A 21,474-nucleotide genomic window follows, 5' to 3' on the forward strand; every position below is an offset into this window, starting at 1 on the left:
AATCTCGATGTTTACAGCCTCCAAGTATGATTCAGTATGGGAATGTTGGAACCCTGGCGCTTTTGTAACTAAGTGGCCTCCAGAAGGGACGGCAATGGGAAAATAGTCACACCTTGACCGTTTGACGACTTCCAAGCTCAAATTTCTTTTTAAAAGAAATCCTACTAGTGCCAAGTCATGTTTTAGTGCAGACTAGCCGGGGTGGAGGCTTTTTTGTTAAGTCCACTTGCTTTAAAAGATGAAGGACATAGGGGCTCATCCTGCCTTCAGGTCTTTGCTCAAAGGTCACCCTCACTGCGAGAACTCCATCGGAACTCCCCCTCACCCCCCACCGCATCCTTTCTTCCCATTTCCTGCCCTGTATTTTGTCCTAGTGCTTACCACTTTCTAACCTGCTGTAGACTTTGTTTTTGTATTTTTGCTTCTTGCCTGCCACCCATTAGACCTTAAGCCTTGTGAGGGCAATCGTCTGCATTTTTGTCCCCTTCCTTCACTGCTGTCTCACCCGGTGCCTGGAACAAGGTCTCACACATAGTAGGTACTCAAACATTTGAACGAATTGCACAGAACGCCACATAGTGGGGGCTTTCTCTTTATGCCCACATTAATCGTGTGTCCTTGGCACTTCCTTAGTTTGGGGGTGGGAGGGTTTGGAGCTGAGGGAAGGAAGGAGCCCAAAGATACTCTTGTGGTGATTTTTTTTTTTTTAATTTTTTTAACATTTATTTATTTTTGAGACAGAGACAGAGCATGAACGGGGGAGGGTCAGAGAGAGAGGGAGACACAGAATCCGAAACAGGCTCCAGGCTCTGACCTGTCAGCACAGAGCCCGATGCGGGGCTTGAACTCACGGACCGCGAGATCATGACCTGAGCTGAAGTCGGACGCTTAACCGACTGAGCCACCCAGGCGCCCCTCTTGTGGTGATTTATAAAAGGACGAAATTTGGAAACAGTTGGGAGCTTGACTGTTGGAGAATTACACGCACCTTCATTAATGCCTGGCTCAGTCTTCTGTGGGCGTGGTCCCTCTTCTTACAATATTTTGCCCTGGTGGGCTCCATAAGGCCCTGGTTTCCTGATTTGGGGCAGTACGACAGACGGTTGGGAGGACCAAAGGGGCCTTAGATTCTCCTGCTTGGGACGCCTGTAAAATAAAACAGGGGAGCCTTTACTTTGGGCTGGCCGGAATGTAATCCGTTCGAAGGCAGAGCTTGAGAGATGAGCTTTACCAAGCTCTTTCCAAGTCAACGATCCTGAACCTGAGAGGGAGTTTGGCAGTTTGATCTTGGATTGATCTTTCAATCCAACCTTGGGAACAGCCATGGCGCCCAGGACGGTGGTACACTTGCATGGAGGTGGGTGGCTCTGACCTCCGGTGGGATCTCAGAATGGCTTGTGAATCAGCCCACATCCTGAAAGCATCCTCGTGAGCCTGTGGCTTCTGTCTTTTCCCTTCCCTTAGAGATGGAATCCCTCCTTATCGTGTGGGGAGTAAGAAACAGCTCCAGAGAGAAATGCATCGCAGTGTGAAGGCCAATGGCCAAGTGTCTCTACCTCATTTCCCGGTGAGTACAGTCTGGTGGGGAAGGCAGATGTTTTCAGCCGTGTTGAGTCTTAAAGAAAAGGGGTGGGAGGTGGAAGGAGGGAGGTCTAGGGTAAGAGGAGGAGCAGGGTCTGGGGGGGGATCCACTAGGGGAAGGGGAAGGGAGGAGCCAGGCAAGAGGTGTCACACGCTTCCTTGAGGTGTGATGCTGAGCAGAGTAGAGCTCAAGATGACCTACTTGAACTTCTATGTTTTCTCAATTCAAAAAAGAAGATTCTCCATGAGAAAACCATACCAGTGCTTTTCCAGAAACCCAGAAATGGTAGGAGTTAGTCCATGCTTCTCATCGGGTTCCCGCTAGAATGGAAGTCCCCTGAGGGCAGGGAGTTGCGTCTGTGATGTTGAAAGCCCTGTCCACAGAGACTAGAACAGCGCCTGGCACGTAACAGGTGTTGACTAAGATGTGTTGACTGAATCCGTGAGTGAGGAGACTAGAGAAATCTCTGCCTCCTGCAGAAGGAAAATCCTGTCCCTGAGACATTCTCCTCGTGTTGACGGTACAGCTCGATCGTTTCGGTCCTCCATTCGTCTATGTACTTGGCCATTTCTCCTGTTGACTTCCCAAGCCCTGGAGGGCAGCTGTTCTGTCCTGTCTGTTCCCAACCCCAGAACTTGGTTTAGTACCTGCAGTTGGATCTGCACCTAATGAATGCAGAACGAGTGAAGTGTTTGGAAGCAAGGATCTCATAAACAGTTTCTCCCTGCGACTGATGTGAGAGGCCACCCAAGCGTGAAGATGCTTTCCTGGCCTCTCCTCCATCTGTTTCCACGTCGTGGAGGGCAGCCAGCATGTGGCCCCCTGTACTCTGCAAAGCCTCAGAAGCCTCATGCAATCCGCTGAGACCCAGACTGCAAGAAAACAGCTCCCTGGGCAGGGGAAGAGAGTGCCCGCCTTTGAGCGGCATCTCTGTCTGTGAATCCTTTCTGCCGGCTTCCAAGAATTCAGTTGGTTCATCAGTTAGGTTGCATTCAGAAAATTAACACGTCGCATTGCTAATCCCACATTGCATTAGTGCATGGGGTGTTAGTTGCTAGAGCAACTCCTCTCCAAAAGCCCCTCCCACGGGGCAGACTTTGTCCTAAAATTGGCCTGTTAGGATGCTTTTCTGGGGACCTTCAGCATCCCCCTCCCCTCCTCAGTAATATTACCCCCCAAACACAACAGTATTGATGATACAGATTTTTTCGGCTGGGCGTTGGGGGATGCAGGGGGCGAACGTGTGTTAATAAAGAAAAGTTCTGTGGCCCAAGCTTGTAAATTAGATGATTTGGTCCTGGGGTGCGCAAATCGACTTTCTCCACAAGGCAGCGCTTTGATCGGGGCTGCGCGGAGCCAGCCTGCAGGAGAAGGGCCGGCTCCTACAGGGGGTGGGGGTGGGGGGTGGGGGGCCTTCTCTTTCCCCCACTCCGTTCTGTGGCTAAGTGGTCACGGTGGTGAGGCCTGCTCTCTGCAGGGAAAAGCCGGCTTTCGCAGGTTGGCTCTCCGATGCCCCCGCCTACCCGAAAGCAAAGGGCAGAGCAAGAGGGGAGTGAGGAAGAGGGAGGCAGACAAGCCAGGGGAGGGGGTGGCGGGAGGACAGGAGGACAGAGAGCCGGGCGGTGGGAGTTCTCTGTTTGCTGCTCTTGGCAGGCGTCCTCGATGCCTTTTTATATTCCGCACTTGATTTGGAGATGTTCCCTTTTCCCTTGATAGATCAGCTTCAGGCAGCCAAGCTCAGCAGTGTTCTGCTACTAGCCCGCAGCATCTTTCTTCATTTTCTGTACAAAGAGACGGGGAGGAGGGGTGGAGAGAACCAGGGAGATCTAGGACACTGTTGAGACAACACCACCTCAAAGGTGCGCAGTGTGCGGCCAGGAAATAAATTACCACTTCTTCTGATCCGGCCGTGTGACTCCCTTTTTTTCCCCCTTTTCTCCCTCCCCCACCCCCACCTCCCTTCCAATCTTATTATTATTATTTTTTTTAATTTCCAGCTCCCTTTCTGTTTAGACTCTACTTTTTATTCCTTGAGTTGTCCCTCTCCCCTCCCCACCTCAGAGGGCTGCCTTTTTTTTTTTTTTTTTTTTTTTTTGATGTTTGACAACAGTCTTTGAAGATTTTCTACTTCAGAGTAGCTACTGATGGGCTGGTTGTACTACAGAGAGAACAAGCGGGGCCTCTCGGAGTGCGACCAACTGCTCCTGCCCAAGGCAAACGCTGGTGGGGACCATGGCTCTCCATGAGGTCGCGGCGCCGGCGCATAAAGCTCCGGAGCAGCCGGGGCGCCGCGCCTGCCGCTCTCCGCCCGCCCGTGCGGCCGTGGCCGTGGCCGTGGCCACTGCGCCCGGGAAGCTCCGGCGGGCGCCGCGTGCCGGCCCTCCTGAACGTGCGTCGTGTCTCCCCTCCCCGCGCCCCGTAGAGAACCCACCGCCTGCCCAAGGAGATGACCCCCGTGGAGCCCGCCACCTTTGCGGCCGAGCTCATCTCCAGGCTGGAGAAGCTGAAGCTGGAGCTGGAGAGCCGGCACAGCCTGGAGGAGCGCCTGCAGCAGATCCGAGAGGTAGCGCTGGGCCCTGTCCCTCTCCCCACCCCCACCTCCACCCCCACCGCCTACCCTGGAGCTGGCTGGCTGGCAGGTGCCTTTGCTGCGGCCCCACCTCTGTGCCGTGGCCCCGCCCCTCCCCCTGACCCTGCGCAGCTGTGGCCCCGCCCCTCCCCCCGGCCCACTGGAGACTTGGCCGTTCCCTGCTGCTTGCTTGTCCGCTTAAACCCACCCCCCCCCCCCGCCCCACCCCTGTGCTGCCTTTTCCTCCAGGATGAAGAGAAGGAGGCCTCTGAGCTAGCGCTGAGCTCCAGGGAGGGGGGCCCCACCCCGCACCCCCTCTCCCTCCTGCCCTCCGGCAGCTACGAGGAGGACCCGCAGACCATTCTGGACGACCACCTGTCCAGGGTCCTCAAGACCCCCGGCTGCCAGTCGCCGGGCGTGGGCCGCTACAGCCCCCGCTCCCGTTCCCCCGACCACCACCACCACCACCAGCAGCACCACCCCCTCCTCCCGCCCGGGGGCAAGTTGCCCCCCGTGGCCGCCTCGCAGGCCGGTTGCCCCCTCCTGGGAGCCAAGGGCTTCGTGACCAAGCAGACGACGAAGCACGTCCACCACCACTACATCCACCACCACGCCCTCCCCAAGACCAAGGAGGAGATCGAGGCGGAGGCCGCCCAGAGGGTGCGCTGCTTCTGTCCGGGGGGCTCCGAGTATTACTGCTACTCGAAGTGCAAGAGCCACCCCAGGGCTCTGGAGCCCGTGCCGGCCGAGCAGTTCGGGTAAGTGTGGAGGGCAGACTGGCGATTCTGGAGCTTCCCGGTGGGGGTCGGAGGTCACGGGCACTTGGCTTCCGGGAGGGAGGCGCGGGGGGCGGGGCCTTTGGTGTCCCCCTGCCCCCCCCCCCCCAACCCGCTGAACCCGCCGGTTCGAGGGGTCCCAGAGGTGTAACGGGGCCCCTGGGATGGGTGTGGTTCTTGGTTCCCCGCAGCAGCAGAGGTGGTACCCCGCCCAGACGGACCGGGAAAAGCGTGGAGCCGGGCCCGGCCCTGCCAGCCAGGGAAGGAGGCGCCCCAGGCGGACCCGGGGCCCTGCAGCTGCCCGGGGAGGAAGGAGACAGGTCGCAGGATGTCTGGCAGTGGATGCTGGAGAGTGAGCGGCAGAGCAAGCCCAAGCCCCATAGGTAAACACCGCGGCCACGGCGGGGGTCACGGGCAGTCACCACAGAGGTATGGTGGGGATGGCTAATTTTGCAGTGGGCCGAAAACAAATATGACTGTTTGCTCCTGCCGCCTTAATATTAAACGTTGGACTGAGCAGACCACAAAAATGCCATGTTTTGGCAACACCCCCTGTGCGTGTTATGGTAGGGGTTTTTTTTTCTCTCCTCTCTTTGAAGGCAGAATAGAGAAGTTTCTATTGAAGTCATATTTTCCAGTTTCTCTAACCCAGTTTCTTTCCTTCTGCTTTCTCTCTCCTTCCTTGTTCAGTGCCCAGAGCACAAAAAGGGCCTACCCCTTAGAGTGCGCCCGCGCGTCCCCCGCCGAGCGAGCCGGCCGGCACCACCTGCTGGGGGGCGGTAACGGGCACCCCCGCGCTGCCCCCCGAGCCCACCCGTTCACCCAGGACCCCGCGATGCCTCCCCTGACCCCACCCAACACGCTGGCGCAGCTAGAGGAAGCCTGCCGCAGGCTGGCCGAGGTGTCCAAGCCCCCCAAGCAGCGGTGAGTGCAAGCAGCACAGAGGTGAAGGCAGAGGCTGGGACCTGGCCTCTCACAAAAGGGCCTCTTGCCCTCTCTACCTGGGTCTCCGTCCCCCCTCAGGGAGGAGGGGAGGCTTCTGGCCATATAACGAGTCCCCTTCCCACCTGCTAGAAATTGTTCCTCTTAGTTCTGCTTGTTCTGAAGAGCCAGCCGGTAAAGGATCTGTTTGTTAGGCAAGTCTGGCCTTGCAGGAGAATGAATTTCAGTAATTCCTTACAAATCCCGTTCCCTACAGCCGCCCTGATCACGTGAAGCCGGTTAGATGAACACATAAGAAGCCGTGACTGGTGGCGAACTTAGAGCTCAGCCCTAGGGTGGCTGTGCCCCGTTGGGATGGAAGTTGGCTCTGTGTCTCTTTAGGGCCTACGGGGAACTCCTTTTCTGTCTGCTCCCCCTTTGCCAGGGGACAGCAGGCTTCTCTCTCAATCCTCCGCTCTGGCTGTGTGCCCTCAGGTGCTGTGCGGCCAGTCAGCAGAGGGACAGGAACCACTCGGCCGTTGGTCAGGCGGGAGCCACGCCCTCCTCTAACCCAAGCCTGGCTTCAGAAGAGTGAGTGTCTTTACCCCGACCTTCCTGGGATCCGCCTCGTGGTTTACGTTTCAGGGCGTCAACTCTCTGGCGTTGGGATTTTTTGGAAATTTTTTCTAGTAGGTTAAAATCACCTTGATTTTAACATTAGCAACGAGGACCAGCAGATGCAGAGGTGGCCGTAAACCAGGATCTCGGAAACTCGGCCTTTACCGGGAAACGCACCGTGGCTCGTACACAGGTGTTGTTTCCCGAAGAGGTGGGTGGCTCAGGGCTCCTGGGCACGCCGCCATCAAAGAGCTGAGATGTGACGCCGTTAGCAGGTGGATAAAAGGGGTCCCCAGACCTGGATGGAAAAGTTGCCTTCGTTCAGCTTGAAGTTAGCAAGTTGGAAACTTTGAGCAGGAAGAGGAGTCTCCGCCATTGCAGAGATGGAGAGAGGACAGTGTTTGTTGTTTTGCTTTGTTTGCTCTGTTGGTTGCCTTCCCCAGTCGGGCCACGATCCTTGTCGTCAATTTACACTCTTGCAAAGTGGACCGAGAAGCTTGGTTCGTTTACAGGCTGGTGCAGTTAGAAAGAAATCTGCAGGGGTGTGAAATGGGCTCAGTGATTCGAGGTTTCTTGGCTTAACTTGTTCCTCTTGAGCGATGAGCAACGTTTGAGGTCCTGAATAAGCCACCGCCCTGGACCCTTTTGTTTTCATTGGTCGACCTGAAGGGTACCAGCTGTCTTTTTTCTTCTTATTTATTTATTTTTTTTCAACGTTTATTTATTTTTGGGACAGAGAGAGACAGAGCATGAACGGGGGAGGGGCAGAGAGAGAGGGAGACGTAGAATTGGAAACAGGCTCCAGGCTCTGAGCCATCAGCCCAGAGCCCGACGCGGGGCTCGAACCCACGGACCGCGAGATTGTGACCTGGCTGAAGTCGGACACTTAACCGACTGCGCCACCCAGGCACCCCTCTTTATTCTTCTTAATGCCACTCTACAAACTCCGAATAAACGAGGGAGGTCACAATGCCTGGGCTCGCCTTCCCAGGGGGCTCTGGCATCCATGCCATCCCAGGAGATGCTCTGGTTTGTCTCTACAGCATTCCCATGGCTCTGTGGTTGCTTCCCCTCCCGTCTTCATTGGCAGGCACCCCGTGTGCCATCCTGAAGGAGACTGTTCTGTTCCCCCCCCTCCTTTTGGAGCTAGCGAGGGAAACAGCAGCAGTGTCTACAACCAAAAGGAAACTGTCCCTTCCTGTGTGCGCCATGCAGGTGACCCGGAGGTGGGCTGCGTGCTCCCAGAGGTGGCTGCCTCTGTGATCCAGGGGCCCCCACACCCAAGCCCCCTTTGAGCTTCTAGCTACAGCCCCGCTTTATCTCTGGAGACTGTTTGAGAGCCTGTGTGTGTGCGGGGAGCACTTGCTGCCTTCGGATGCTGAACTCGTTGCGTTCCATCCTATTTTTCAGTCACAAAGAGCCGAAGAAGCTGGCGGCGGTGCACGCGCTCCAGGCCAGCGAGCTGGTCGTCACATACTTTTTCTGTGGAGAAGAAATTCCATACAGGAGGATGCTGAAGGCTCAGAGCTTGACCCTGGGCCACTTTAAAGAGCAGCTCAGCAAAAAGGGAAATTATAGGTAAGGGCCTTGCGGCTTCTTGCCGCTCCAGAGTTTGTTTGCTCAGAACCGAGAGCCAGAGTCGCTTCCCTGGCCCGGCCGGACCCGGGAGGGGCCAGGAGGCAGGCGCTTCGGGAGGCCATCGGGCTGCCTGGTGCTTGGTTCCTTCTCATTTCCTCTCTCCCCTCACCACTGACAGAAATAACACAGCAGCAGGGAGGCCTCTGGGAGGGCTCTGTGGGGACCGGGACGGGCTTTTTCTACCAGGTGAACGAGACTCTGAGGAGAAAAGGGGCTTTGCCAGGAGAGCTGGGCTTGGGCCATCTTGTGGACGCCCTACCTGAAAGGGAGAGGAGGGGTGTGTGTGTCGGGGAGAGACAGATGGACCGACCAGTGAGGGAGGCTTGGGTCTAGGAGAGACTGTCCACGCTGAAGGCTTGGGGAAGGGCAGGGACCATTGCCTAGGAATCTAGACAGCATTCTCCTTACTCAGCCTTTCTGCGTGAAGAACTACCTCCTGTGGTGAACGGGCCATGTGAAGCAGGAGTGCTCATCAGAGAAGGGGCAGGACCCATGGGTGGGCACCGGGCGGACAGGGCTGGCTACTCTTTCTGCTGGGGCCTTGGCAAGGGAACCTGCCCCCCACCCCGCCAACCCAGGCTTCCTTTCCCTGCCTGCTCAGCGGAGATGCTCCTCTGGCCTCCTACGGCCCCCGAGAGGATCCAAGAGCAGGGACCATTTTCTTGGTGACTTTCCCCTTAACTTGGGGTGGGTGATGACTCCACCCCCGTTCGCACGGAGGACTAGCCGCCCCTCCTCACATGGCCTTCATCCCAAGGGAATATGTGGGTTCTGCTACAGCTGTGTCTGGGGTGCCATGTGCAGGCCAGGGCAAGGGGGAGGCAGGTGAGGTGCCCGGGCACACACAGCTTCAGGAGGAGCACGATACGTGCTCGGAAGGTGCCCGCCCATTCCCGCCGCCAGCCCAGGATGGGAACGGAGAACCCGAATAGCAGTTAGCAACCTGCCGGTGGGCGCTGGCTCCCGGAGTCCGCCTCCAGGACCCCGAGACCTTGTCCCTGCCAGAGCGGGCCTTGCGTATCTCTCCCAGGCACTCTGCCTTGGCGCTGACTGGGGCGGGGGCCCACAGTGATTTCCTTTTGCAGGGAAAGGATAGGGCTCCGAGGCCAGGACCCTGTCAGTGACCGAGAAGCAGGGTGTGGAGCTGGGCTTAGATCTTTCCGTTTTACGGCGGGGCAGAGACAATGCTGCAAATGTTGCAGAGGGATTGGGGCACGGGCCTGGCTGCTTCCGCTTCGTCGTCGTCGTCGTCGTCTTCTTTCTTTTTTATCTTGAACAGACACAAGGTGAAACTAATTACACAAGTGTGCCCCTCCAGGGATTCATTTTGATCTCAGCTTTGACTCGGCTGGACTTTGAGTGGAGCTGCAGGTGACCTTCAGGGGAGAAAGGGCCACGGAGCGCGGAGCTGAGGCTGCAGGGGAGGGTCCGCGCTCAGCCACTCCGGCCACATCTGGCTCTGATTTTTTTCTTTTTTTTTCTTTTTTTTTCCTAAGGCACACTTAATAAGCCTGGCTTTGAAGCCTCGGCCTCCCCTTTAATGCACAAAGACTTGCACAAATGGTTGACTCTCGAATTCTTTACTGATTGGATCAGTCTGTGGCCAGGCCCTTCCCAGCCGCCTTATCTCTCTGTACTTGCTCTCCTGGCTCGTGGGGGCACAGGGTGTCGTGCCTGGCCCGCCCGGCAGGGGTGGGGCTCCCCCTCAGCAACACCCCTCCCCCCCAATAAAAAAGCCCAGCGGGGATGGGGCCACGGGAGTGGGGGACCTGGGCCGCATTGAGTCATCTCAACATGGCAGGGGTTCAAAAGGAGAACAGTCTCTCCAGACGTGCCAGACGCTATCGGTGCCAGATGTCAGAAGAAAGCAAAGTTTGCCACAGAAAGCATGTTGCAGTGGAAAAGCCCGTTTCTTGGAGAAAATGAGGGCGGCGCAGTGTGTTTGAAGTCTTGGGGCTGGGGCCGAGGGACCGCGCGGCCTCTCTCCTCTCTGGAAGAGGTTGTGTTTCTGTGAAAGGTCACTGTGTGTTTGCTCAGAGGTGCCCAGAGAGGGCCCAACTCGGTAGACCCGGGGGGGTCAGAGCTGGGGGGCCGTGGGGCCCGATGGAGGGGGACGTCAGAACGGGAGACCCTTGTGGGAAAGGTGGCCTCCCCCCCCTCTGTCCGGCATCTCCTGTGCACGGTGCCCCTCCCCCCCCACCCCCATCTCCTCTCCGGCCCCCCGAGTGTTCCGACCCCCTCGATAAGAAGCGCTGTCCCCACTGACCCGTCCGGGCCGTGCCGTTCACCCCGGTGCTGTGGCCCAGCTGCGAGGGCTAAAAACCAGGAACCTTGACTAAACCCAGCTGGTTCACTTTATTCAGCCTTATCTCCTATGAAAGTATTTGGCTTGCCTTCATTAAAGAGGAAAGAAGTTTAGCTCTAACCAAGGGGAATTCTTTTTTTTTTTTTTTTAAATGAAAAGACAGAAACAAAAACCAACTGTAACCCTGAGACACAATTGAATTTTTTAGAGAGCCGGCCGCCGCACCCCCCCCCCCCCCCCCCCCCCCCCCCCCCCCGCTCAACCCCCAGAGGATCGTGACCCTCCCTCCGTGAGTGGCCTTTATTGGCTGGAGGTGCCGGCTTGCAGGGGCGAGTTTAATCCGCCTAAGGGGGTCTCCCTGGAAGGGGACCGGGGAAGGAAGGGGCTTGGGGGTGAGCCCGCCTGGAGGACAAGCCTTCGTTTCTGAATGTGGCTCTCCTGAGAGAGGCCGGTCATTTGCGTCCAGACAATTAAACAGCCTTAGAAGAAAGAAGTCTGGGGTGGGATAAAAGGAACCTTTAATCAACGGGCATAATAGAAGGGTCTTTAGTGTTTGACCCCGGAGGGGTGGGAGGGAAACGGGGCGAAGAGGGGAGAGCAGCGGGGCCGGGGCCAGTCTGCAGCCCTGGGAAGCAAGGTGGGGCTGGCCAGCCTCCCGCAGGGGCCACTGAGGAGAGCAGCCTGTCCCATGGCCGAGCCGGGGTCGGGCCAGGAGAGCGGGCCTGTGGGCAGCGGAGGCTGGGGTCTCTGCCTTCTCCGGACTTCTGCAGGTCCAGGGGGGCTGGGGCCTCTCTGAGGGGCCCGTCTCAGCTGCTGCTGCAGATGCACCAGGCATGTTTTGCCCTCCCCATGCCCCCCTTGGTAAAAAGGGAGAAAGCAGACAGCTCTGCCCGCAACATGCGCTTGCCCTGGTGTGCGTGCCGGGCCGAAGACCGCAGCCTCGGAGCTGTCCGCAGGCGGTTGGCCGCCCGGCCCGCTGCTCCCGGGGTGGCCTCCCGTGACGCCCCGGTGGCCGTCGTCAGTCGGATGCGGGCCGAGGTTTACATGCACGCCAGCTGCAGCAGAACCCTCAGGACCCCTTTGTCGTCTCGGTGTTGACATAACCTCTCTTTTAAACAAAGCAGAAAATGCAGTCTTACCAAGACGCGTTTTGGGTTTTCCTTTTAAGGTATTACTTCAAAAAAGCAAGCGACGAGTTTGCCTGCGGAGCCGTGTTTGAGGAGATCTGGGACGATGAGGCCGTGCTCCCCATGTACGAAGGCAGGATTCTGGGGAAGGTGGAGAGGATCGATTGAGCCCTTGGGGTCGGGCTCTGGCGGACTGTGGGGGCCGACACCCACGCCCCCGGCCTTGGCCGTGACGGACCGTGACAAGACCTTTTGAAGGAAAACTAAACCAATGAAGAAGACGAAGTCTAGGGGAGAATTGGCCACTGGCCACTTGGGGAGGAGGGTGGGGGGAGGGGGAGGTTGGTTTTCATTATTCACGAGCTGGGTACTGAGATAAGAAAAGCCTGAACTATTTATTAAAAACATGACCACTCTTGGCTATTGAAGATACTGACTGTATTTGAGAGACTGCCATACATAATATATGACTGCCTAGGGATCTGAAATCCATAAACTAAGAGAAACTGTGTATAGCTTACCTGAACAGGAACCCTTACTGCTATTTATTGAACAATTGATTCCCCCTGTCCCCAGTTTATGGATATGCTGCTTTAAACACAGAAGGGGGAGAGAGGAAGTTTTAATTGCCCTATCCAAACTTAGGGGTTGAGCTAGGACTGCATGAATGATTTCTTCATTAAAAGAGGATTTCTTATGCTTTGCCCTGCCCTTCTCCAAGCGAAGATAGACTTTTACAAATGGTGCCCTACCATTGACACACGCAGAAATTGGTGCATTTTTTTCTTTCTGTGCTGCTCTATTTTGTCGTAAAGGCCCTGATTTATATGGCAACGTCACCGCCATGTAGTGTCATCACATTGGATGGGGATCCATTGTGGCGTGCAGGGTGGGAAGCCTACCTTTTGGGACCCCAGATTTACTCAGTAACTTTTCTAACCCCACCAAGGTCCGGCGCCCCATGGCGGAGGCTTGCTAGAACCTTGGAGTTCAACTTGTGCTTTTATTGAGATAACGACTCCTTGGAGTTTGGGGGGGGGGGAGGTTTTGTGGGTTTTGTGGGTTTTTTTGTTTTAATTAGTCTTTGGACCACCGCCGTTCTGGAAACCACCCCGACACCCCCCCCCCCCACCCTTGCCCTGCAAAGAAGCGGACAGTTGTGGCAAGACCTAGCAGCACCCTTTCCTCCAGACACCTTCATTTTGACGTTCGGGTTTTTGTGTGAAGTTCATCTGTACATTCTGTTTGCCATTGTTCCTTGTACTATATGTCTGTATATATTGTATGACAAGAGAGTATTAATCCACTATCTCTAGTGCTTGACTTCAAATCAGTACAGTACCTGTACCTGCACGGGGTCCTGCTCCGTGCGTCGCCCTATATTGAGGGCTCAAGCTTTCCCTTGTTTTTTGAAAGGGGTTTATGTATAAATATATTTTACGCCTTTTTATTACAAGTCTTGTACTCAACGACTTTCGCCATGGCATTTTGTTCTACTTATACTGTAAATTATGCACTATAAAGAGTTCATTTAAGGAAATCTACTTGGTACAATAATTATTGCAATTAAGAGATGTAGCCTTTATTAAAATTTTATATTTTTCAAAACGTGGGCCTCGTCTTTGCCTCCGCGGGGGTGGGAGCAGGGCAGAGGCACCCTTCCGAGTGTGAGCAGCTGCCCCTGATGCCCCGTCTTGCTTGAGCCCAGCTCTGACTGTCCCCCACGTCTTCTCACCCCACCTGGGGGTTTTGAAAAACCAGTGCTTCAAAAAATCACCTGGTTACTGGCTGAGGATTTTCTTGTCCCGGAGCAGGCCTTAGACAACCTCTCCATTTCCTGTGCTGCCTCTTCCTCTGATCCGGCCAGGCGGGGACCGGAGATGGGAGCTGAGATGGCCTTCTCCCAGGAACCCTTGCGTTTCCAGGAAATGGTGCGTGGATCTGGAATGTCTAGCGGGACGAATGACCCTTGAGCTCGGGGCTAACCAGGCACCCGCTCCGTGGCTGTGCCAACTCAAACGATACCTTCAGCAAGCGTCCGGGCTGCAAAGGTGGTGGGAAGAAGGTGGTTCAGCAGGAAAACTGCACGGTTCCCTGGATAGTGTGCTTCGCGCAGCCGTGGAAGCCGGCCGTCGGTGGTGGTTCACTCCACAAACTTCGGGTTACCTCCCGGTGTGTCGGGCATTCGGAGGCCGGGCTGTAATTCCGATCTGGGAGAGCGTGTCTCCTTTCGAAGATCCCTATAATGGACCCATTTTAGAAAAAGAGGATCTGCTGGACTTGACTTCTCTTCTACGGAGCTTTCCTGAGATGGGGTCTGCAGCAGATCCGGGTGGCTTTCCGTCCCTGCTGCAACACGTGACAGGGGAGGGGAGGGCCGGCGTCCTGGCCGCGTGGGGTTAGCGGCCGTCTTGAACCGGCCAGCCTCAGCGCGGCAGCGTGAGGAGGCATCGGGGGCGGCCGCTGGCGGGGCCAGGCCAGGGTGCCGGGGAATCGGGACGCCGGGCCGCAGGAGTCCTCGATCTCCGTCCTCGTGATGCGGCCTGACGCACCCTCCCCTCCCGGCTGGAATGGGGGCTCACAGCGGACGGTGTCCCGGACCCACTGCCAAATTGTGGGGTTCTTTGCAATCCAAAAAGACAACGAGACATAACCTGCTGTGTGTGGTGCGGCTAGGAGCTTCCGGCTTTTAATCTTCAGGCCTTTTGATTCATCCCACAAGCATAACACACTACAACACAGGCCTGGGGCTCAGACGGACCCGGGCTCGAGTCCCTGTGCCAACCCCGTCTGGGGGCCCGCCGCACCTGTGAGAAGTCAGGCAGGCCAGGCGGTCAACTCACATGTGCGACTCCCCTCGGAGGTCCTCTTTCTCTGCCTTTTGTGTGTTGGCTGCCAGCTGCTCTTTACCTGGCCTGGGTGGCCTTCCGGGGTTGCCGTGCCAGCGGAGTGAGGCTCAGGGTCCCAGGGAAACCTCAGCTCCCTTCTGACGTCCTGTATTATTATCAGCTCCTCGTTTGGAAATCCCACCCCGCCCCATTGCTAACGCTGCAACATCCGGGCTCCCACGTCCCCCTTCCCTTGCCCCGGGTGCAAAACCAAGAGGGCGGGGGACAAATGGGCTGTTAGGCTGCTTGATTGAGGGCTTTCAGCTTAGATCAGAGCTTTGGCCCCAGAGCATCTTTAAATTTTCTTTTATTGGGGCGCCTGGGTGGCTCGGTTGGTTAAAAGTCCGACTTCGGCTCAGGTCATGATCTCACGGCTCATGAGTTCAAGCCCCACGTCGGGCTCTGTGCTGACGGCTCGGAGCCTGGAGCCTGCTTTGGATTCTGTGTCTCCCTCTGTCTCTCTGCTCCTCCCCTGCTCACACCCTCTCTCTCTCTCTGTCTCGCAAAAATAAATAAGGCTTAAAAAAATGTTTTTTTAAAAAGAGAAATGTTCTTTTTTTTTTTTTTTTTTTTTTTTTAACCTTTAAGAAAGAATTTGGTTGTACAGGAACTTAATTTGGTTGTACAGGAACTCCCCAAATTGCAGAGAGGATTCAAAAGAGTGATCCACACCTTCCTTCGCATCATTATTCTACTTTATCAACCAGAGTTCCTAAAATTCTGATATGAGAGTGAACCTATGCTGTATTCTGTGTCCCAGGAAGGGGGTCCTCCATACGGATAATGCCTAATTCTGAAAACATAAATTCCTGTGCGTCATCCACACCGACCTTTTAGTGTCCCTAACGTGCTCTGCTGCTCAGCGTCTTTGCATATGCTGTTCCCTGTGCCGGGCTCGCCCCCTCCCTCAGCCCTTCCTGAGGTTGTCTGCTTTTCAGCCTCTGGGTGTTGACTTAAATGTCAAGAGATCTTCCCGGACCATCCGGGGTCCCTGTATGTCCTCACCTGGCCCTCTCCACCACAGAACTTCCTTCACCCTTTCACTGCACATTCTCATTTGTACCTGTACAATAATGATTTCATTGCCCACTTACTCGTTCATGTGGCAGGGGGTAAATACGCTTTTATTCACCATTATGTATGTAATGGCCGGCATGGTGCTTGGCACTTAGTAGGCATTATAGGATGGAAGGAAAAAAGAAAACAGAAATTGCCTCTGGTAACTAGAGTATAACCCATAATGAAAATAATCCCTATTAACACTTTACAGTATCTGTCTCTGGTTAAAACACACAGACATGCACACAGGCACCCATATGGGATACACTATTTTGTAACCTGTATTTCTCATTCAGTAATATGTCATTGGCATACTTCCATATCAATAAATACTTTTCTGTATTGTTCTTCAACACGAGCTGAATGTATGGCTGCATTTATTTAACTCATCACTATGGTCGGACATTTATATAGTTTACAAATTCTGCAATTATAAGTCCCATTGTAGTGAATTCTTTCCACCTAAACCCTCCCTCGGTATTCATCGCTAAGTAGTCTTTAATTATTAGGATGTAGGTTTTTTCATGTAGAATCTCTAGATCAAAGTTCCTTTTTAGGGCTTTGGCCACATCCTGCCAGACTGTCTGAGAGAGTGGCTTGTGTTTGACTCTCCAGTGACTTGCCCGCAGTTGGCATTCAAGCCATATTTATGCCATCCATCTAGTGTTGTTTTTTGGTTGTTTTTGTTTTGTTTGAGAGAGAGTGTGTGTGTGTAAGCGGGGGAAGGGCAGAGAGAGGACAGAAGATCCAAAGCAGGCTCTGTGCTGACAAGCTGACAGCAGTGAGCCAGATGTGGGACTCGAACTCACAAACCACAAGATCATGACGTGGGCCGAAGACGGACGCTCAACCGACTGAGTCATCCAGGTGCCCCTATGCCGTCCATTTAAATCTCAAGCCTAGGGGCGCCTGGGTGGCTCAGTCGGTTGAGCGTCCGACTTCGGCTCAGATCATGATCTCATGGTTCGAGTGTTCGAGCTCCACGTGGGGCTCTGTGCTGACGGCTCGGAGCCTGGAGCCTGCTTCGGATTCTGTGCCTCCCTCTCTTTCTGCCCCTCTCCCGCTCATGCTCTTTCCCTCTCTCAAAAATAAATAAACATTAAAAAAAAATGTAAATCTCAAACCTAGATAGTCAAGTCTCTGCCCAGTCTGAGCCAAGCCTGCCTTCCTGGTATTCTCTCCATTTACAAGCTGAGTAGCCTTGAGCAAAGAACGTCCTGGGTTTGACTCTAAACTGAGGAGAGTCCCTAACACCTTCACTGTGCTGATGAAAGTTGCGAAGGTGTGCGGAGTTCTTGGTGAGTCTGGCCCGTGCTCAAGGCCTCATACACATCCGTTGCCATTATCACCTGCTGATCCCCACCATCCAGTCTTTACACCTGACTCTGCTCAGCCTTTTCCCCTCCTTTCTCTCACCTGTGATATGCAAGCCCCAATGTGGCCCCCGACACCCCTCCCTGCCTACCCCGGCTTCCCCTTCAGAATCCAGGAGGACCTGACTTCCTCCAGTGCTCAGCCTATGGTGACTTCCTCCCTTCCTCCTTTTCTTCTTCCTCCCCTGAGTGGTAAACCACTTTGAGAACAGGGAACAGGGTCTGTGGCTCAGACATTGACGTACAAGAGCATTATGGGTTTCCCGGCTGGCTCAGTGCACAGAGCATGCACATCTTGATCTCGGAGTTGTGAGTTCAAGCCCCACCTTGGGTGTAGAGATTACTTAAAACCAAAATCTTTAAAAGAAAATAAAAAGACCTATACAGAAAAAAAGTCACCTTGAGTGATACACAGAGTGTTGAGTAAGACTCCTCTAGACATCCTGTGACCACACCACCCTTCTTAACTCTCCATCTGACTTTGCTTCATTTTCCCAAATTCAACTTTGGACCAAATTATGTTATTGGGAGCCCCTGAGACTTTCATGCTGTCTGTATCAGACAGGGGACATGGGGAGGAGCAGGGGAGGATCCGATGGTCACAGGGGTTGAGGTTGGCTTTCCCTCCCACCATCTCCCAGTGATCTCAACAAGAAGAAACTGGAAACCAGCCATGGATGATACTGTGGTTAGAGTCACTCGATTTAGCAAATTAAAATACAGGACGCCCAATTAAATTTGAATTTCATATAAATGATGAATAATTTTTTTCATATAAGTATGTCCCCTGCAGTAGTTGGGACATACTTATACTAGAAACATATCTAGTATATGTTTCTAGATATGTTGTTTATCTGAAATTCATACTTAACCGGGCATCTGGCATTTAGACTGGTGACTCCAGTTGTGGTCGATGCTTTGGATTGCCCACTCAACCTTCCTTCCTCTTTGCTCGCAGTGTGCTGTCTCAAATACAGAGATTGGAAAGCGAAACTCTCCATTTTCCAGACTGCTTTGTGTCTCGATTCGAAGTGGGTTCCATCATTGGGGTTTGCTTACTGGGAGACGGAGACATCTTCCTCGGGTTTGTGTTCGCCAACAAAGTCATGGAGTCATAGGGCTTTATTGCAACCACGTGGGCGTCTGTTGCCAGCACCCTCGGTACTGAGGGGGCGTGGATCTGGGACAGATGTCCGGACTCCCCATTTCGGTGTCCAGCCACTAGCTCCTGGATATGCGGCAGCTGTGGCTGCTTCCTGATAACATGGCTGTGCCCATGGCACATGAGCACTCCTGGGCCAGATGAGCCTAGGAGATTTGGAAGTCATGGCCAAAGGCTCAGTCTATTCCATTTGTTGACTCCTTAAACAAATGCCTAAGCGCCTCAAACCTTGTATTAATTTACTTTCTGTTAAAAAGTGAAACTTGTCATGGGGTGCCTGGGTGGCTCAGTCGGTTGAGCGTCTGACTTCAGCTCAGGTCGTGATCTCGTGGTTTACGAGTTCAAGCCCCGCGTTGGCCTCTGTGCTGACAGCTCAGAGCCTGGAGCCTGCTTCCCGATTCTGTGTCTCCCTCTCTCTCTGCCTCTCCCCTGCTCATACTCTGTCTCTCTCTGTCTCTCTCTCTCTCAAAAAGAAATAAACATTAAAAAAAAAAAATTTCTTTCAGTTGTACTCATTTGGGGCTGCTGTGACAAAGCACCACAAACTGTTGTTCTGTAGCTCAGAACAACAGACATTTATTGTCTCAGTTCTGGAGGCTGGACATCAGAAAACAAGGTATCGACAGGGCCGTGTTCCCTCTGAAACCTGGAAGGGAAGGAGCCTTTCCTGTCTCTTGAGGCTTCAGGTGGTCCCAGGCATTCCTGAGCTGTGGCTGCAAAACTCCAACTTTAAGAGTCTTCTCCCTGTGGGTTTTTTTTTTTTTAAGTTTATTTATTTATTTTGAGAGAGAGAGAGTACATGCAGGGGAGGGGCAGAGAGAGAGAGAGAGGCAGAGAGAGAATCCCAAGCAGGCTCCACACTCAGCACAGGGTCCAACACGGGGCTCAATCCCACGACCGTGAGATCACAACCTGAGCCGAAATCAAGAGTCAGACGCTTAACCCACTGAGCCACTCAGGCGCCCCAGCGCCTTATCCCCAGCGTCTTATCCCACAGTCCTTCCTCTGTACTTGTCTGTGACTGTGCCTGAATTTCCCCTTTTTATAAGGGCACCACTCATACTGGATTAGGGCCCAGCTGACCTCATCTTAACTTACATCTGCAAAGACCTTATTGCCAAAGAAGGTCACATTCTGAGGTCCTGGGTTAGTTAGGACTTCACTATACCTTTTTGTGAGGACACGATCCAACCCCTAACAAATACTTAGAGTGGTGTCCTTCTCCCGACTGACAAAATTGCGACTCCTATCATTTGTCTGTCCTAACAGGCAAAGAAAAGCACAGATCTTTCAAGGAGAAAAACTTCAATAATGACCTCAAGGAGAAATGCCCCATGACCAGGTGCACGATCTCCCTTTTTCCATCTGCCCGCCGGTCCCTTCATCGCTACTTCCCACATCACTACATCCTCCCTGCCCACCTGCCCTCATGGCCCCGTGCAGATGAGGCCAGTTTATCCTGGGCACATTCTGTCCTGACGACTTCACACGGTTTCATCCCCACTCAGCCTGGGTCACGCCAGAAAATCCAGGTTGCCCGTCTTCGGCCCTCCTGAAGGGGAAGCTAGAATCTGAGCCCTTTTCCCCTGATGCTCATGGTAGAACCATATGAAAAGCAGATGCAACCATCTCTCCAAAAACTATCTTGGCTACCGGGATATCAAAAAACCCTGGAAGAGGTCACTGGGAGAAATTATGAAATGTTCTTCTCCAAAGATTTCCAGGTGGAGGATAGAAAGCCAATATACCTTCCATGGCTTTTGGGCCTCTTCTGGTCTGGAGGCTGCACCCTTACTGGAGGAGATGTCCAAAACGCCTCCTCTCTGGGATTCTGAGTGTGGCACAGGCCTATGAGGGCAATTCTACCGTATTTTCCCAAGAGAAGGGATCAGCCCCCTGGTCACTGGCGAGCGGGCAGTTCTTATGGACTTTCAGGGGAGGTTTTGTGTCCTGGCAGGGACCTTCATTGGTTAACCGAGCCTCAGCTCCCATCCCCAGCCAGGCAGTGGGTGCCCGGGTGTCTGTTTCCACCAGGGTAAAATCTCTCGGCGATAATCAATTGTATAAATGATTCGTGAGTCATGGTGTGTCAACTTAAAAGGTTTGGGCTGAAGCGTCCTCCAGATGACACCCACTTCTTGGCATGCCTGAGATGGCCACAGGCCTTTGTTGTTCATTCATCCAGCCCGAAAGAGCCCAGGGGGCGAGGGGAGGGGGAGGGGCGCGCTCTGGGGGAGGGTCACAGCTGCCTTCCATCTGAGCCGGTTCCCTCGCCAGGCTCAGTGGGAGCCCGCCTCGCCTGGAGAAGCAGCGACCCCTCCCAACCTCACTTTAGAGGACGGGACTGCTTGAGCCACCTGCTTCCCAGTCGGCCAGAGGCCAATTATCCAGACTGAGGGACAGCCAGGTCCCCAGCAAAAGGCAAAGAAACCCACCTATAATCCCACTACCCAGAGATACCAATTGATAACATTCTGGTAGATCTCCTGCCAATATATGGCATGCTCTCTTGCTCAGTAAAGAGTTCTGAGCCTCTCATCATTTTTTAGGGTAAATCTCGACATGTGTGAATATTTTCGTTGTTTCCGGCAGACTTGGTGGCCATCTCTGCAAACCGCCCTGGTCACTGTGCAGATCTGTCTTGATTCTTCCAACCGGAACCTCCTTTTCCAAAATGAAGCATAGCACAGCCTCTCCTCTATGGAGGCAGAGAGGCAGGTGAGGTCCCGCATAGGCTCCTGATGCTCTAGGAACTGTAGAATACCCTCTGTGCCCAGAAGGAGTAGTTTGGAGTTCCTGCCTGCCTCGCCTCCCCCCCCACCCCCCAATCTGTTGGGAAGACCTGCTCCTGGATCGTGGCTGCTTGATTCGACTGCTGCTTGTCGAGTTTCATCACTCACACCTTTGTACCACATCGAATGAAGTCTTGTCCTGGTTTCTCTGCGCCCTTTTGCTTCCAACACACAGTGTTTTTTCCCAGTCACCGTCTTCCAAGAATCTCCATAAATGACACCAGTGAGATTTGTTCTTGCAGTGGTCATCGGTTATTTTATTGGGGCCAGGATCCACGTTTTCATCTCCTGATAATAGCACCTTGGTTTTCTTTCGGGGAAGAGCACTCACCTAAAAGAATGGCACATGATCTGGCCAATTGATATACTCCATAGCTTTGGCTACCGTGATTGGCTCAGGAACGGACACGTGACTTAAGTTGGTCCGATGAGATTCAGCCATGGAACCTGGGCCAGCAATTTGGAGAATAGGGTGTTCTCTTTCTACTGGGGCTTCTAAAATGGTAGGGCAAAATCGTGGAGCTTTTGGGGGCCCAGGACTGGAGAGAGCTTCCTTGCCAGGAAAGCCGACGAAGAAATTCAGAACCACACGATGGAGGGCGAGGGAGAACAATCACCCAAGTGATTGTCAGCGTCCCTTGGATCCTTAGATTCAACTGCCCAG

General features: G+C 54.0%; 1 protein-coding gene across 5 annotated transcripts in view; it reads left to right on the forward strand.

The window, feature by feature from the left end:
• AXIN2 (axin 2) overlaps positions 1–13,144 on the forward strand; it is a 33,309-nt gene extending 20,165 nt beyond the window's left edge. For 4 of the 5 annotated variants that reach the window (XM_047833599.1, XM_047833598.1, XM_047833600.1 and 1 more), the window contains 8 exons: positions 1,465–1,567; positions 4,005–4,145; positions 4,401–4,909; positions 5,119–5,310; positions 5,618–5,851; positions 6,344–6,439; positions 7,877–8,044; positions 11,578–13,144. In XM_047833599.1, coding sequence (XP_047689555.1) covers positions 1,465–1,567; positions 4,005–4,145; positions 4,401–4,909; positions 5,119–5,310; positions 5,618–5,851; positions 6,344–6,439; positions 7,877–8,044; positions 11,578–11,704 — 1,570 coding nt within the window. In that variant the 3' untranslated portion in view covers positions 11,705–13,144. The remainder of the gene's footprint in view (positions 1–1,464; positions 1,568–4,004; positions 4,146–4,400; positions 4,910–5,118; positions 5,311–5,617; positions 5,852–6,343; positions 6,440–7,876; positions 8,045–11,577) is intronic. The other variant, XM_047833603.1, reaches the window with a different exon arrangement.
• The last annotated feature ends 8,330 nt before the right edge of the window (positions 13,145–21,474 follow it).

Source organism: Prionailurus viverrinus, chromosome E1 (genome assembly GCF_022837055.1).
Source record: "Prionailurus viverrinus isolate Anna chromosome E1, UM_Priviv_1.0, whole genome shotgun sequence".
NCBI classification, from domain to species: domain Eukaryota; kingdom Metazoa; phylum Chordata; class Mammalia; order Carnivora; family Felidae; genus Prionailurus; species Prionailurus viverrinus.